The sequence below is a fragment of the Hypanus sabinus genome, chromosome 4, assembly GCF_030144855.1.
Source record: "Hypanus sabinus isolate sHypSab1 chromosome 4, sHypSab1.hap1, whole genome shotgun sequence".
NCBI lineage: Eukaryota > Metazoa > Chordata > Chondrichthyes > Myliobatiformes > Dasyatidae > Hypanus > Hypanus sabinus.
In genome coordinates this window covers 2,797,685-2,815,143 of record NC_082709.1, presented here as the reverse complement: position 1 = coordinate 2,815,143, position 17,459 = coordinate 2,797,685, and the positions used below count along the sequence as shown (strand labels likewise).

General features: G+C 39.2%; 1 protein-coding gene across 16 annotated transcripts in view; it reads right to left on the bottom strand.

The window, feature by feature from the left end:
• nckap5l (NCK-associated protein 5-like) overlaps window positions 1-17,459 on the bottom strand; it is a 954,759-nt gene that overhangs the window by 159,810 nt on the left and 777,490 nt on the right. For all 16 annotated transcript variants that reach the window (XR_009511536.1, XR_009511537.1, XR_009511538.1 and 13 more), the window contains one exon: window positions 1,700-1,804. Coding sequence is in view for 13 of the 16 variants with exons in the window: in XM_059966283.1 (XP_059822266.1) it covers window positions 1,700-1,804 (105 nt within the window). In the remaining 3 variants the exon portion in view is untranslated. The remainder of the gene's footprint in view (window positions 1-1,699; window positions 1,805-17,459) is intronic.

Below are 17,459 nucleotides of genomic sequence, written 5' to 3'. Positions count from 1 at the left end.
TTGTTGTATGTGCAGTCTCTCCCATCTCAGACACTGAACTATTCCACTTCTTGCATGGTCACTCAGTTTTTGAGGATGGCCTGCGCTGGGCAGATTTACAGCTGTGCCATATTCTTTCCATTTCTTGATGATTGACTTAACGGTACTCCAAGGTATATTCAGTGACTTAGAAATTTTCCTGTATCCATCCCCTGACTTGTGCTTTTCAATAATCTTTTCATGGAGTTGCTTGAAGTGTTCTTTTGTCTTCATGGTGTAGTTTTTACCAGGATACTGACTCAACAGCAGTTGGACCTTCTAAATACAGGTGTATTTTTACTACAATCACATTGAAACACCTTGACTGCACACATGATCTCAATTTAACTAATTATGTCACTTTTCAAATCAATTGGCAGCATCAGTGATGATGTGGTGTGTCATATTAAAGAGGGTGAATACTTATACAATCAATTATTTTCTGTTTTATATTTGTAATTAATTTACATCACTTTGTAGAGATCTGTTTTCACTTTGACATGAAAAAGACTTTTTCTGTTGATCAGTGTTAAAAAAAGAAGCCAAATTAAATCCATTGTGATTCAATGCTGTAAAAGAATAAATCATGAGACCTTCCAAGGGGGAGGTGAATATTTTTATAGCACTGTATATACTGCTGCCGCAATAAAGAACAACACATTTCATGACATATTGTGGACTGAGAGTTAGAAGGGGGCAGGAAGAGGGGAATCACAGTTGGGAAAAGGGGAAGGGAGAGGGGAGGGAGCAGGAAGCAGCAGAGAGACATTCTGTAATGAACAATAAACCAAATGTTTCAAATCAAATGACCTTGCCTGGTGTCTGAGGCTGGGTGTGTTTGCACCAGCGGCAATCCACTGCCCCTGGCACCCCTTCTCTGTCACCTGTCTCTGACCCCTCCTATGGTGCTCTACCCTTTCCTTTCCAAGCATCCTTTGTTCCTGCCAGATTTTCAGATTTGCTGTCTGCTCCCATGTTGACAAAGACAACACTGTGCACCCAGGCTATATATATGTGTGCAGAAGTCTATACTATAAATTTCTGTCCAAACTTTAAGAATAGTCAACCATTGCATGAACATTCTAAAATTATCAGCAGTTGACATGATGGAAAGTTTTAATTTTAACCTTGCTGGTATTAAACCAAACGTCTCCCCAGGTGTATATATTAGTAAATCATTATATTTCCATGTGTTTTAGGACTTCACATTAAAATAGACGTACAATGAAAATCTCCATTGAAACAGGAATTCAACGTGTCTTAAAAATCCTGCCTTTGTCAAAAATTGCCAAGTACATGAATTTTTAAAAGTTCATACATAAAGTATCATAAATATATGATGAGTAATGTGGTACATGGACCTTAATAAAAAGCTCTTGCCCATTTCTCTGAGACATTGAGATGTAATCAATACCAAAAATAAAGTATCTTGAGGAAATGACTTGAGATTTATTGCTTTTCTTTCAATGTGACACATTCTGCGTATTTTATCAGCTGGAAATATGGTATTGCATTTCATTAAACTTTTTAAGAGTGGTGCCTTGTAAATGCTTTTTAATATGTCTCTGGTAATGTTTTTAAGGATGGACATTACTTTTCAACAAGGGAAAATAATTTGAACACAAGAACAAGACATTAACTTCACAGGAAGAAAAAGATTCTAAGGTAGAAAAGAACCTACATGAATTTGTGTGTCTGTACTTTTTGACTTGATTGGATGTCTGTTCCTCTCTGCAGTGGAGAAAAGGTCGCCTGATGAAAGATCTACAATCCGTGAGTGAAGCTTCTGCAAAATAATTGACAATGCTTTCAGTAAAGAAAATTAAAATGAAAAGCAGGATTTCTTCTAGTTTAGTTTCAATGTAAATGAATGCATGTTTTAAAAATTAAATTATTATAATAACATTAGAGAAACATGTTAGCATCAAAAATGATCGTAATATTAACTTCAATCGCCCTTCAGTCATAATTTGCCTTCTAAAGTCTAATAGTAAAACAAGTTTGCAACAGGATTGATAATAGCAATATTAATAAATGTAGAAATAAATTCTTCAATTGACTCTGTTTTTATAATAAAATTGCAGTTACAGCTGATAAAATGTTTTAAATGTGTAAAAATACAAATGAAATAACATTTCAAACAGTCAGTAACTGACTACACAACTTCTGACAAAAATTATTGTAGTATAGTGGATTCCAGTTAATTGGGGCACATCAGAACCAATACATTCTGGCCCAATTGAGTGGCTGCCCCAATTAGCAGAAGTTTCATGGAAATCGTTTAAAAGAAATAAAAAGATGAACTACTGTTTAAATGAATAATTATATACTTAAAATAAAGAACAAATCAGAACATTACTCATACTACTAAAGTACTGTAAAACTGAGTATTAGATCCTAATTGTTATTGATGGAGGATAACTATTAATGGCGGAGCCAGTGTACACTACTGTGTTCTTTTAATTGACGGTAAATGAACAAAATCAGTGCAGATACCTTGCGAGCATAATATGCCATATTACAATGCTTTCAATAATTGTATCTTCCAAAATCTTATTTTCATTTTAACATTCAAGATAATTATTCATGCATTCAAATAATTCCTAGTTCCTAGCTTATTCAAGTAGTAAAATCGTTTCATTTTCACTCTCGGCCATTTCTGGCATCTCTAAGCCTGAATGCTTGTAAACACAGTGAGCAAAACAGTTCTGAATTGTCTTACTGCTTATTTCTCACCAACTATCAGTGACAAAAATTGCTGCTATTTGAACACAGAGACACGCACGAGACACTATTTAAAAACGTTTCAATGTAAGCACAGTCTAGTATCTAATGGCCAGACAACTGCATGCAACTGATATAGTTAGAAACTGTTCAGCAATAAGTTCCAATCCCAACTAAGTGGCATGACATCCCACATAAACAAAGGGATTCCTGACTATTATCTTAATTAGGATTTCTTCCTCAAGCATTGTACCAAATATGCAGTTGCCCTGATTAAATGATGGCCAAGTTAACTGGAATCAACTGTATATTATTTTCAAAACAAATCAAAAGCATACTTTACTTTCAAAATACACATTTATTATTTAAGGGAAAACTTTATTGAAGTAAAACATTTTATTTACCAGAAGTTTATTACCAGAAAATAAATGCAAGAAAATTATCTGCATGTGTCAGGTGTAAAAGCCAAATTTGTGCAGTAATCCTTCAGAATATTTCTTACTATTGAAGTGTTAAGGAAATAATTTAAGAGCAAGTGGAATTTAAGTCTAATCCTGTGATGAAAAGAATTATGTTCGCTTTCAAAAAATTAAACAAAAATTTTCTTTATGTAACGTGAACAATGAGACTGAAGGAATGATCTATTTGATCTCCAATCACTTAATATAGCAAAATTTTGACAGTGTTAAATGCAGGCCCGATTAATTAAATACTAAATTCACTTCCTAAAGACAATTTGATCATCATTTTCATTCACAGCATTTCCTTACAAAGAATTTTAAGTGAAAGTTATTAATGTCATCTGTTAAGATAAGTAATTCAAAGAAAAAATAATTGCACGGGGGATCTGGAGACTCAAACAATATTGGACAGTAATATTTGCCCATTATTTGATTATATACTCAATTATTTAGTTCAAATACACACAAGGGACTGGTAAACCAATACTGATTTAGTAAATCAAAATCCTTATGCTAATTGTCAATGTTTTTCACTAGCCGTATTAAACATGTTTTTTATTTTAAATATTTTAAAAGACATGGTCAATATAAATATTGAAAAACATTAGCTTGGCTACATGCTCGAGCAGATTTACATGTTTTATGATCAGCTTCACTGCACATCGATAACTATTATGGGTTAAAGTAACAATGCTCATAAACAATTGGAATTGTTTATGAGCATTGTTACTTTAACCCATAATAGTGTCTCAAGTCTGTTATAGTTTGTTAATATGATTTTGTAGTTCTATACAATGATATCAGATTTTACAACACTAACAGATTAGTTCTCAACATCTCTAAGGATGCACAAGTTAGTAGCTAATATTTAACCTTTAGTTTATTACAAAACAAGGCTGGAGAATTCTCATAATCAATCTGATAAACAAAAATTAAAATAAGTAAAACTAAAAATTGTTTTTCAAATGAAATCTGGAAACAGAAAACAGACAAATCACCATTTTAGTGTGACCAAATTAGACCATAAGATAGAGGAGCAGAATTAGGCCATTCGGTCCATCGAGTCTGCTCTGCCACTTAGTCATGGTTGATCCATTCCCCTCTCAGCCCCAATCTCCTGCTTTCTCCCCATATCCCTTCATGCCCTGACCAGTCAAGTTTCTACCAACATTTGCCTTAAATATACATAAAGACTTAATTTCCATAGCCACCTGTGGCAATGAATTCCACAGATTCACCACCTAAAGAAACTCCTCAACACCTCCATTTTAAAAGGATGCCCCTCCATTCAGAGGCTGTGTCTCTCCCACCACAGGAAACATCACCTCCACATCCACTCTATGAATTGCCTTCCACCATTTGATAGATTTCAATGAGGTCACCCCTGATTCTTCTGAATTCCAATGAAGCCCAGAGCCATCAAATGCTCTTCATATGACAAGCCATTGAATCCTGGAATTATTTTTCTGAACCTCCTTTGAACCCTCTTCAGCTTCAGCACATCTTTCCTAAGACAAGGTGCCCAAAACTGCTCACAATACCTCAAGTGAGCCCTCACCATGTTTTATAAAATCTCAACATTACATCCTTGTTTTATATTCTAATCATCTTGAAATAAATGTCATTATTGCCTTCTTCACCACAGGCTTAACCTGCAAATTTATCTGCATACAGAGTCCCAAGTCTTTTAGCACTTCAGTTTTTTTGTATTTTCTCTTTGTTTAGACTATAGTCAACTCTTTCACTTCTTTTACCAGAGTGTATAACCATACACTTCCCAACACTCTATTCCATCTGCCACTTCTTTCCCTAATCTCCTAATCTAAGTCCTTCTGTAGCCTCTCTACTTCCTCAAAACTGCCTGCCCTTCCACCTATCTTCATATAATCTACAAACTTTGCAACAAAGCCATCAATTCCATCATCCAAATCATTGACATATGACATAAAAAGAATTGGTCCCAACACAGATCCTTGTGAACACTACTAATCACTGGCAACCAGCTAGAAAAGGCTCCCTTTGTTCTCACTCTTTGCCTCCTGCTAATCAGCCAGTGCTTTATCCATGCTAGAAACTTTCTTGTAATACCATCAGTTGTAGCTTGTTAAGCAGCTTCTTGTATGGCAACTTGTGAAAAGCCTTCTGAAAATCCAAGTACGCAACAGACAATTCTCCTTTGGCAATCCTGCTTGTTATTTCTTCAAAGACTTCCAACAGATTTGTCAGGCAAGATTTTCCCTTGAGGAAACAATGCTGACTATAGCTCAGTTTATCATGTGCTTCCAAGCACCCTGAAACCATATCCTTTACAATTGACTGCAACCACTGAGGTTGGACTAACTGGTCTATAATTTTGTTTCTTCTGCTTCTTTTCCTTCTAGAAGAATGGAATGAATTTTGCAATTTTCCTGTCTACACCTTACCCGGGAGAGATCTCAATGATCATCTCAATGATCCATAAATCAAAAACCCTTGTCCCCTGTACCAGTTCCTCAGCCACACATTCACCTGCCACATCATCCTATTCTTGCCCTCACCAGCACATGGCACAAGCAGCAATCCAGAGATTACTACCTTGGAGGTCTTGTTTTTCAGCTTTCTACCCATCTCCCTTCAGGACCTCCTCAGCTTGTCTACCTATGTCATTGGTGACAATGTGCACCAAGACTTCTGGCTACACACCCTCGCCCTTGAGAATGCCATGGACCTGATCTGAGACATCCCAGATCCTGGCATCATGGAGGCAATACACCACCTGTGTGTCTCTACTTTGCTCTGCTGATAAAGAACAATTTTCTCCTGATTAATGGAAATGTAACTTTTCAAGGAATGGTCTCTACCCAAAGCTTTACAATTTTACTCAACTCATACTTTTTCCCACAAATTTGGTGCTTTACAATGTCAGATTTCTAAAATCCAGCAATGTTTCAAAGATAACTTAGGACTTATTTTATTGTAAACTTCTGCATCTTCATTAGAAGGGAGAGGGATTGAGATCAAGAGTCGTGAGGTTATGTGGCAGCTCAATAAAATTCTGGTTGGACCAACACTTGGAATATTGTGTTTATTTCTGGTCACCTCATTATAGGAAGGACATGGAAGCTTTAGAGAGGGTGCAGAGGAGATTTAGCAGGATGCTGCCTCAATTACAGAGCAGGTCTTATGAGGAAAGGTTAGCAAATGAGGGCTTTTCTCTTTGGAGCAAAGGAGGATGAGATGTGACTCATAAGAATACATTGACAACTGACAGTAAAAGTAGGCTTCATCAATAATATTAAAAATATTGTAATACCATGAGTTTAATTTACAAGTTATTCAATGGCATCTTCAGGCACCACAGTTTATTAAAAGAAATTGAAACTTGTTTCACTATTAAGTAATGGCAGAGGCAATAATATCCAATGCTGCCTGACCTGCTGAGTTCCTCCTGCATTGTGTGTGTGTTGCTTAACATTATCCACTGCTGTGATTATACCTTGAAGTCACCAAATCCACAATTAAAGCCTGGGTGAGCATGCTTTGAAAATGGCTGTATTGTAACTATGTGTACTATTTTAATTTTAAACGTTCTTTTCTAGGTTAATTTCAAATACATACCTGCAAAACACAAGGGACTGGAGTGAGTGACTGATAATAAAAAGTCAAGAAATTGACATAACAAAGTAAAAGTGCAAAATGTTTTAATGATACCACTTGATCAATCACTAAATTGATCTTAACCTCCAGTAACTAAACCTTATTAGTTTGTATTTAAAAATGTACTGCTCTCAATGACATTATCACATGTACAAAAAACTCTCACTCAAACCATAAACTCCAAGTTTAGTGTGAGTAATAAATTACTTCAAAAATTTTCATTGTCCTCTTCTTTTTGATTGGAAGGAGATTTCTCCAAAGGTGCATTTTTCTCAGCTCTCCTGAAAGCTGTATGATGTCTCAAAATGGATGCCACATTTACAGTTCAATCACCTCAAATTGCTTCTGTGAGCTCCACTGCTATTGTTCGATTTGCCCTCCTAAAGATCAGTGAGAAAGGATTTCAGCTGTGTTGAATCCTTTCAGCTAAAAATCAACAAGTTCATTGCCATAGTGCTACCACTAGAATGAAAATGCTATTTTCTACTGCATGCATATATATTTCATAATGAACTGACCAGTTTATCTCAGGCTCTAAAACTTGAAGTCAATAGACAGCACTTGATTTAAATTGAACAAATAAAATTTTGGATAAATCCCACTTTCCTCATAGCTTTTTATTTCCTAACCAGCCAATGTTCCTTGTACCCCTTCTTTAACCCTTTCACTGAGCAGAATCAGGTTTAAAATCGCTGGCATAAGTCAGAAATTTATTGTTTTGTGGCAAGAGTACATGGCAATATATAATAATAAAAACTGTAAATCATAGTAAGTATATGTCAAAGATAAATGAAATTAGTGTCAAAAATGAAGGAAAAAGACAAGTGAGGTGGTGTACATGGTTTATTGCCCACTCAGAAATCTGATGGTGGAGGGGAAGAAACTATTCTTGAAATGTTGAATGAGTGTCTTCAGGCTCCTGTACCCCCTCCTTTTGATAGCAATGAGAAGAGGGTATGTCCTGGGTGATAGGGGTCCTTAATGATGGATGCCAACTTTGTGACAATTTGCCGTTTGAAGGTGTCCTGAATGCTGGTGTTGGCTGGTGCCCATGATGGAACTGGCTGTGTTTACAATTTTCTCTTGGATTTTCTAATCCTGTACAGTGGCATCTTCCTACCGGATGGCGATGACCAGTGAACATGCTCTCCACAGTACCACTGTAGAAATTTGTGAGTGTTTTTGGTGACATACCAAGTCTTCGCAAACTCAGAATGAAATAGAACTGCTATCATGCCTTCTATATAATTGCATCAATATGTTGGGCCCAGCATCAATCTTGGTCTCACAAGGTACAAAGCTGTTACTGCAACACCACTCAACCAGCTGACATATCTCACACCTGTTCATTTCTGAGTCAGCATCTGAAATCCTACGGGTAATCATTATGTCACTGACAAATTTATAGATGGCATTTGAACTGTGCCTTGCCACAGAGCTGTGGGTATACAGAGAGTAGAGCAGTGGGCTAACCACATACCCCTGAGGTGTGTCAGTGTTGATTGTCAGGGAGGCAAAGATGTTATTTTCGATCTGCACAGACCATGGTCTCCAAATGAGCAAGTCTAGGATACAGTTGTAGAGTGATGCCCAGGTTTTGGAGCTTGTTGATTAGAACTGAGGGTATGATTGTGTTGAACGCTGAGCCATAATCAATAAACACTCCCTGACAAAGGTGTTATTAATGTCCCGGTGATCCAAGTGTGAGTGGAGAGGCAATGTGATTGCATCTGCTGTAACCTGATTATGGTGAATCAGAATCAGGTTTATTATCACCGGCATGTGACGTGAAATTTGTTAACTTAGCAGCAGCGGTTCAATGCAATACATAATATAGAAGAGAAAAAATAATAATAATAAATAAACTAAAACATAATAATACATAAATAAGTAACTCAATTATGTATATTGAATTGATTATTCAAAAATGTGCAAATACAGAAATACTCTATATTTAATAAGTGAGGTAGTGTCCAAGGCATCAATGTCCATTTAGGAATCAGATGGCAGAGGGGAAGAAGCTGTTCCTGAATCGCTGAGTTTGCGCCTTTAGGCTTCTGTACCTCCTACCTGATGGTAACAGTGAGAAAGGGGTATGCCCTGGGTGCTGGAAGTCTTTAATAATGGATGCTGCCTTTCTGAGACACCATTCCCTAAAAATGTCCTGGGTACTTTGTTGGCTAGTGCCCAAGATGGAGTTGACTAGATTTACAAACTTCTGCAGCTTCTTTCGGTCCTGTGCAGCAGCCTGTCAGAATGCTCTCCATGGTACAATTATTGAAGGTTTTGAGTGTATTTGTTGACATGCCAAATCTCTTCAAACTCTTAATAAAGTACAGCCGCTGTATTTCCTTCTTTGTAACATCAATATGTTGGGACCAGGCTAGATCCTCAGAGACGTTGACACCCAGGAACTTGAAGCTGCTCACTCTCTCCACTTCTGATCCCTCTATGAGGATGGGTATGTGTTCCTTCATCTTACCCTTCCTGAAGTCCACAATCAGCTTTTTCGTCTTACTGACATTGAGTGCCAGGTTGTTGCTGCGGCACCACTTCACTAGTTGGCATATCTCACTCTTGTATGCCCTCTAGTATCGTCAGCAAATTTGTAGATGGTATTTGAGCTATGCCTAGCCTCACAGTCACGTCTATATAGACAGTAGAGCAGTGGGCTAAGCACACACCCAAATTGTAAATTGTAGCAGTCCAAGTCATTGCTTAGGCAGGAGTTAATTCTGGCCATGACCAGCCTCTCAAAGTACTTTCACACCGTAATTGTGAATGCAACTGGGAAATAGTTGTTAAGGTAGCTCAGCCTGTTCTTCTTGGGCACTAATATGACTGTTGCCCTATTGAAGCATGTAGGAACCTCTGACTGCAGCAGTGAGAGGTTGCAGATGTCCTTGAATATCACCAGTTTGTTGACACAGGTTTTCAGATCCCATCTAGGTACAGCATCCTCGTGAACCTCCTCTAAACTCTCTCCATTGACCACACATCCTTTCTGAGAGAAGGGACCCAAAACTACTGACAATACTCCAAGTGCAGCCTGACTAGTGTCTCAGCATTATCTCCTTGCTTTTATATTCTATTCCCCTTGAAAGAAATGCCAACATTGCATTTGCCTTCTTTACCACCGACTCAACCTGTAAGTTATCCTTCTGGGAGTCATTCGCAAGGATTCCTAAGACCCTGTGCACCTCTGATGTTTGAACCTTCTCCCAATTTAAGTAATAGTCTGCACTATTATTCCTTATACCAAAATGCATTGTCATACATTTCCCAACACTGTATTCCATCTGCCATTTTTTTGCCCATTCTTCCAACCTGCCTAAGTCTTGCTGCAATCGCATTGCTTCCTCAGCACTGCCTACTCCTCCACCTAACTTCATATCATCCACAAACTTTGCCACAAAGCCATCAATTCCACTACCTAAATCACTGACAAACAATGTGAAAAGTAGCGGTCCCAATACTGACCCGAGGAACACCACTAGCCAAATGGAAAAGACCCCCAACATTCCCAATCGCATTCTCCTGAGTATCACCCATTCCTCTAACCATACCAGTATCTTTTCTGTAATACCATAGGATTTTATCTTGTTAAGCACCCTTATGTGAGGCACCTTATCAAATGCCTTCTGTAAATCTAAGTAAATAACATCCACAGCCTCTCCTTTGTCCGCCCTGCTTGTTACTTCTTTGAAGAATTCTAACAGATTCGCACAGATCATAGCTGTATTTCTTGAGCTCCTGCTGATTACCGGCAACATAAGCTCTGTATTACACGGTAGGTGCTGTTCACACGGAACTGTTGATCCAGGGTTTCTGGTTTGGATAGACTCTAACCGATTTCTGGGGGACAACATCCTCGATGGTCTTCTAGATTAAACTCATGAACCTATCCGTGAACTTGAAGACATTCTCATCCTCACTTTATGACTTATTTTTTCAAGTACCCCAAAACCTTGCCCTTAATAATGGACTCCAACACTTTCCCAGCCACTGAGGTTAGACTAACTTGCCTATAATTTCCTTCATTTTACCTTCTTCCCTTCTTAAAGATCAGAGTGGCAAATGCAATTTTCCAGTCCTCCGGGGCCATGCCAGAATCAAGTGATTCTTGAAAGATCATGACCAATGCAATCCGTTATCTTTTCATTGTTCTGGAGCATTGGTCTTAAATGCTGCACATCTAGCCTTCAACAGGGACCCTTAGAAAATATATTATTTAGTAACTTGTTCAAATGTGCATTTAGCAATCCTTATCCTTCTAATTTCATCATCAACTACTGTCAGATATTATCGTGCTCCCTAAGTAATTGTACTTCCATGTTTGGTTTTTTTCCATACCAAAGTTTGTACAGCTTTGGGAAAGCAGCAGGGGTGAGGGAAGTGTCAGAAGTTGCTACAAGTATTACTTTGCTGGGTTGCTAATTCTGTGAAAATGGCTGTTTAATTCACTATTGACATGCAGTGAGCAGCATAAGAGTATTTTCCCTGTGTGGTAACATGTACAGAACTTAGAATCCAAATCAGGCTTGTTATACAGAACTTTGCCAAGTTGTTTTCTAGGAGTATCATCTGTAGTAAAGTGAAGTAGTAATTGTTGATAATAAACTTTCTAGAACAAAGATAAATAACTCTAAATTGTAAACCTATTCCTTTAAGAGTTAAATGTATAAATAGAGTTTTCTATATGTATTCCCATTTCAATCACATCTGCAGTCCCTGGCAATATCCCATTCTGACTTGTACTTGCTACTCAGCCTTTTTTTGTTGTTAATTTTATGATACTTTAATTAATTAAGGAAACTCATTTTGCTTATTTCCTTATTTCTTCATTATAGTTTATTGATTTTTGTATTCACACAGTTTGTTATCTTTTGCATACTGTTTGAGTACCCAAGTACGTGCAGTGTTTCACTGATTTTATTATGTGTATTATTCTTTAGGTTTATTGCATATGCCTGCAAGAAAACGAATCTCAGGGCTGTATACGGTAACATATATGTCGTTTGATAATAAATTTACTTTGAAGTTTGAAATATACAGTATATACACAAACAAGACATTTGTGTGTTTAAACGCACAGGCAATAAATAAAAAGGAAAATTCAAATTTCAAAGTAAAGTAAATTACCAAAGTACATATATGTCACCATATACAAGCCTGAGATTCATTTTCTTGTCGGCATACTCAGCAAATCCATGGAATAACAACTATAAAGGATCAATGAAAGATCAACCAGAGTGCAGAAGACAACAAACTGTGCAAATTCAAATATAAATAAATAATGTGAACATAACGTAATGAGATAGATCCTTAAATGGAGATCATTGGTTGTGGGAACATTTCAATAATGGGGCAAGTGAGTGTAGTTATCCCCTGGGGGGTTGATGGGTAGGAACTGTGGTGGTGAACCAGGTGGTGTGAGTCCTGGGGCTCTCCTTCCTGATGGCAGCAGCAGGAAAAGAGCGCGTCGTGGGTGGTGATGATCTCTGAGGATGGATGCTACTTTCCTATCATAGCATTTCATGTAGATGTGATCAATTATCGGAGGGTCTTACCCTGATTAAAAGGACCGAATTTCACTTCTATTCAAGTGTTTTCATTCATTACCATGGAGACCACATTCATGGAAAATTGGACCAGGCATTTCCAGGAGTCATTCAACCACATATAGGTTTTGTTTTTGTGATGTGTTTTGCACAAGCAACAATACTGTACTTAGTAACAGAGACTCAGGCTGTGACCTATGGCCTTTGTAAATTACTCTCAACAAAATGAGTAGGATAAAGGATAAAAGGCAGGAGCAGGTCATGGCAGTGTAATAGAGCTTTGACCAGTGGCCAGTCAGCGTTTCGGATTTATTAGTAAGAGAAAATTCAAGGAAGATAGGGACAAGTGCAGTAGCCATCATCTGAGTGGACATAGAGTGGTTATTTTAAGGCTTTAGCTCTTCGAGCCTTCAGCAAAGAGAGACTTCACTCAGATAAAGCAAAGGAAAAAAAAAAGCTCAATGTTTTTTCCTTCTCTTCTTTATATCTGCTCAGCTAGGACAGTAGGGAGGACAGGCAGGATAGTTGAATCTTCTGCTTGCGTGATGTGGGAAGGCAGGGAGATCTCCAGTATCCCTGATGACTACAACTGCGAGAAGTGCATCCAGCTGCAGCTTCCATCAAACTGGGTTATGCAGCTGCAGCAGGAACTGGATAAATTCTGGATCACGCGGGAGGTTGAATGGGTGGTAGATAGGACATATAGAGAGGTAGTTACACCCAATGTGCAGGGCATAGGAAACTGGGTGACAGTCAGGAAGGGGAAAGGGGTTAAGAAGCCAGTACAGAGCACCCCTGTGTCCATCTCCCGCAACAACAGGTGTATCACTTGGATACTGTTGGGGGGAGGGAGGGAGACCTAACAGAGGGAAGTCTCAGAGGTTGGGTCTCTAGCACTGAGTCTGCCTCTGTAACTCAGAAGGGAAGGGTTGGGGGGGAGAAGATGCACACAGTGGTAACAGGAAAGTCGTTAGGGGAATGGACAGGAGGTTCCGTGGATGAGAACAAGATTCCTGGATGGTATGTTGCCTCCTGGGTGCCAGGGTCCAGGATATCTCAGACTGAGGCCTCAGCATTCTTAAGTGGGAGGGTGAACAGCCAGAAGCTGTGGTCCACGCAGGTACCGATGACATGGGCAGGACGATTGACGAGGTTCTGCATAGGGAGTTCAGGGAGTTAGGTGCTAAGTTAAAGGGCAGGACCTCCCTCTGATCTCACAGTTGCTACTTCTGCCATGTGCAAGTGAGGCTAAAACTAAGAAGATTATACAGTTTAATACGCGGCAAAGGAGATGGTGTAAGTTAGGAGTTAGCATAAGGTTTTGGGATGATATGGCTCTCTTCCAGGGAAGGTGGGACCTGTACAGAAGGAACGGTTTGCACATGAACTTGAGAGGAAGTAATATGCTAGCGGGTGAGTTTGTTACTGCTTCATGGACAAGTTTAAGCTACAGTTACAGGGGGTGGAACCAGAGTGGGAGAGCAGCTAATGGAGAGGTTGCGGAAGCCAATGTTGGTAAGACCTCAGACAAAGTTGAGTATGTGTCCTGAGCTGCCTGATTACAATGCAACAGGCATCGTAGAAAAGGCAGATAATAATTCTGAAGATGAGGTAGGTGGTTTACAAACAGAGGCAATGTGAAGAGAGGAGAGGCTGTTGAAAGGGCAAAATTGCAGTTTACAGGATAAGTTGCAACGCAGAAGTTGAAAAAATCGAGAAGGGTAAGTACAGGACTGAAGATGTTATATTTGAATATGTGCAGTAAATGGAATAAGATCAATGAACTTGACCACAGTTACAGATTGGCAAGTATGATGTTGTAAACACCACTGAATGATGGCTGGGAGCTTACACGTTGTATCTAAAGGACAGGTAGGAAGGCAAAGGGGGCGGCGTTCCTCTGTTGGTAAAAAATGAAATTAAATTATTAGAAAGAGGTGACATAGAGCCAGAAGGTGTTGAATCATGGTGAATAGAGCTAAGGAACTGCAAGGGTAAAAGTCCCTGATGGGAGTTGTAGACACACCCACAAACAGTAGTTAGGATGTGGTCTACAAATTACAATGGGAGACAGAAAATACATTCCAAAAGGGCAATGGTACAATAGTCATGGGGGATGTCAATATGCCCCATACTGGGGAAATCAGGCAGGGCACATCTAGGGTGCCTATGAGATAGCTTTTCAGTGCAGCTTGTGGTTGAGCCCACTAGAGGATCTGATATTCTGGACTGTAAGTTGTGCAATGAACCAGAATTGATCAGAGAGCTTAAGGTAAAAGAACTCTTAGGGAAAAGTGATCATAATATGATCGAACACGAGGAAATCTGCAGATGCTGGAAATTCAAGCAACACACACAAAATGCTGGTGGAACACAGCAGGCCAGGCAGCATCTATAAGGAGAAGCACTGTCGACGTTTTGGCCGAGACCCTTCGTCAGTCCTGATGAAGGGTCTCAGCCCGAAACGTCGACAGTGCTTCTCCCCATAGATGCTGCCTGGCCTGCTGTGTTCCACCAGCATAATATGATTGAAGTCACTCAGAAATTTGGGAGGGAGAAGCTAAACTATTACAGTGGAGTAAAGGGAATTGCAGAGGCATGAGAGAGGAGTTGGTCAGAACTGATTGGAAAAGAACACTGGCAGGGATGATGGAAGATCAGCAATGGCCGAAATTCCTAGAAGCAATTTTAAGGCACAGGGTATAAACAGCCCAAAGAGGGAGAAGTATTCTAAAGGAAAGCTGAAATAACCAAGGCTAACAAGAGAAGTCAAAGCCAACAGAAAAGCCAAAGAGAGCAAAATGTAACCCAGGTTAATTAAACCCAAAGATGTAATGTTAGAAAGTTCTACCAGTGGAGAAAATAAAACAAGGCTTACCAATTTAAAAAAAAGAGAATTTGAAAATAAAAGCACTATGCAAAAAGAGGCATGGTTGATGCAGGACAGAGAAAGAAAAATGCAGCAACGGTAAGAAGCTGAAGAAATGAAATGTTAGAGTGGAATTAGTAGCGAGTATCTTTACCCTACTAACTTGAAACCCTCAGTGCGAAACCCCTGGAGGAGAGACAATAGTGAGAAGAAAGTTATTGAAGATATGGCTATGACACCAAGCAGCTATAACGAGACAATATCGGCAGAGACCAGTGTCCAAAATCCCTACCGTGTGGTCAGGAATTAGTTCTGTAAAATCATACCAAGGGATTTGGCCAAGTTTTTTGTACAAGTTTGTAAGTCACCTAGATCAGATGGTATACACCGCAGAGTTCTGAAAGAGTTAGCTGAAGAGGTTATGGAAGCATAGGTAATGATCTTTCAAGAATCACTGGATTCTGGAATGGTTCCAGGCAACTGGAAAATTGCAAATATCACTCCACTTTTCAAAAAGAGAGAGAGGCAGGAGAAAGGATACTATAGACTAGTTAGTCTGAACTCATGTTGGAGCTGATTATTAAGGATGAGTTCTCATGGTGCTTGGAGGCGTATAATACAAAAGGCCGTATTCAGCATGGTTTCCTCAAGGGAAAATCTTGCCTGAGAAATCTGTTGGAATTCTTTGAAGAATTAACAAACAGGATAGACAAAGGAGAATCAGTTGATGTTGTGTACTTGGATTTTCAGAAAGCCTTTGACAAGGTGCCACACATAAGGCTGCTTAACAAGCTGCAAGCCCAAGGGATGACAGGAAAGATCCCAGCTTGACTAAAGCAGTGGCAGATTGGCAAGAGGTAAGTAGTGGGAATAAATGGCGCCTTTTCTGGCTGGCCGCTGGTGTCCCACAGGGGTCTATCTTGGAACCAATTATTTCTACATTATATGTCAATGATGTGGATGATGGTATTTATGGCTTTTTTGCAAAATTTGCAGATGATATGAAGATAGGTGGAGGGGCATGTAGTCCTGAGGAATTAGAGAAGCTACAGAAGGACTTAGGCAGATCAGGAAAATGGGCAAAGAAATGGCAAATGGAATATAGTGTTGAGGAGAGTATGGTCATGCATTTTGGTAGAAGTGAAAGGAGTGACTATTTTATAAATGGAGAGAAATTATGAAAAACTGAGGAGCAAAGGGTCTTGGAGACCTCTTTGAAGATTTTCTAAAGGTTAATTTGCAGGTGGAATCTGTGGTGAGGAAGGCAAATACAATGTTAGCATTCATTTGAAGAGGATTAGGATATAAAAGCAAGGATGTAATGTTGAAACTTTATGAAGTGTTGGTGAGGCCTCACTTGGACTATTGTGAGCAGGTTTGGGCCCCTTATCTGAGAAAGGATGTGCTGAAACTGGAGAGGGTTCAAAGGAGGTTTACAAAAATGATTCTAGGATTGACTGGCTTGTCATTTGAAGAGTGTTTGATCACCTTGGGCCTGTACTCTCTAGAATTCTGAAGTATGGGTGGGGGGTGAATTCACTGAATGGTGAAAGGCCTCGATAGAGTGGATGGGGAGAGAATGTGGAGTCCACAGCCTCAGATTAGAAGGGTGTCCTTTTAGAATGGAGATGAGGAGGAATTTCTTTAGCCAGAGTGGTGAATCCATGGAATTCTTTGCCATAGGCTGTTGTGCAGACCAAATTTTTATGTATAGTTAAGGCAGAGATTGATAGATTCTTTATTGTTCAGGGCATGAAGGGATACAGGGAGAACACAGGAGATTAGGGCCAAAAGGAAAAAATAGATCAGACTTGATGAAATAGGGGAGCAGGCTCGATGGGCCAAGTGGCCTAATTCTGTTCCTATATCTTATGGTCTAAATCATTCTGGAAATGGTGAATCATGTATGATTGAATGTATGCTTTCTCGTCCCTATCCTAAAATGTTACCTAATATATGGTATTGTGCAAAGTTTTAGGCACATATAGCTGGGTTACTTAAGATTTTTGCACCAAAATGTATTTGTCAACATGGACCAGGGATTTGAGTTTGTAAGTCTGCCAGGGGAAAAGGATGTTGGGAATTGCAAGTGTGGAGCACCATGGGAGGTGTGTGGGACTGGTGACAGGAAAGGGTGTCAGGGCAGGCAGTGGTACAGATGCAGAAACAACCAACCCTGAGATACCAGGC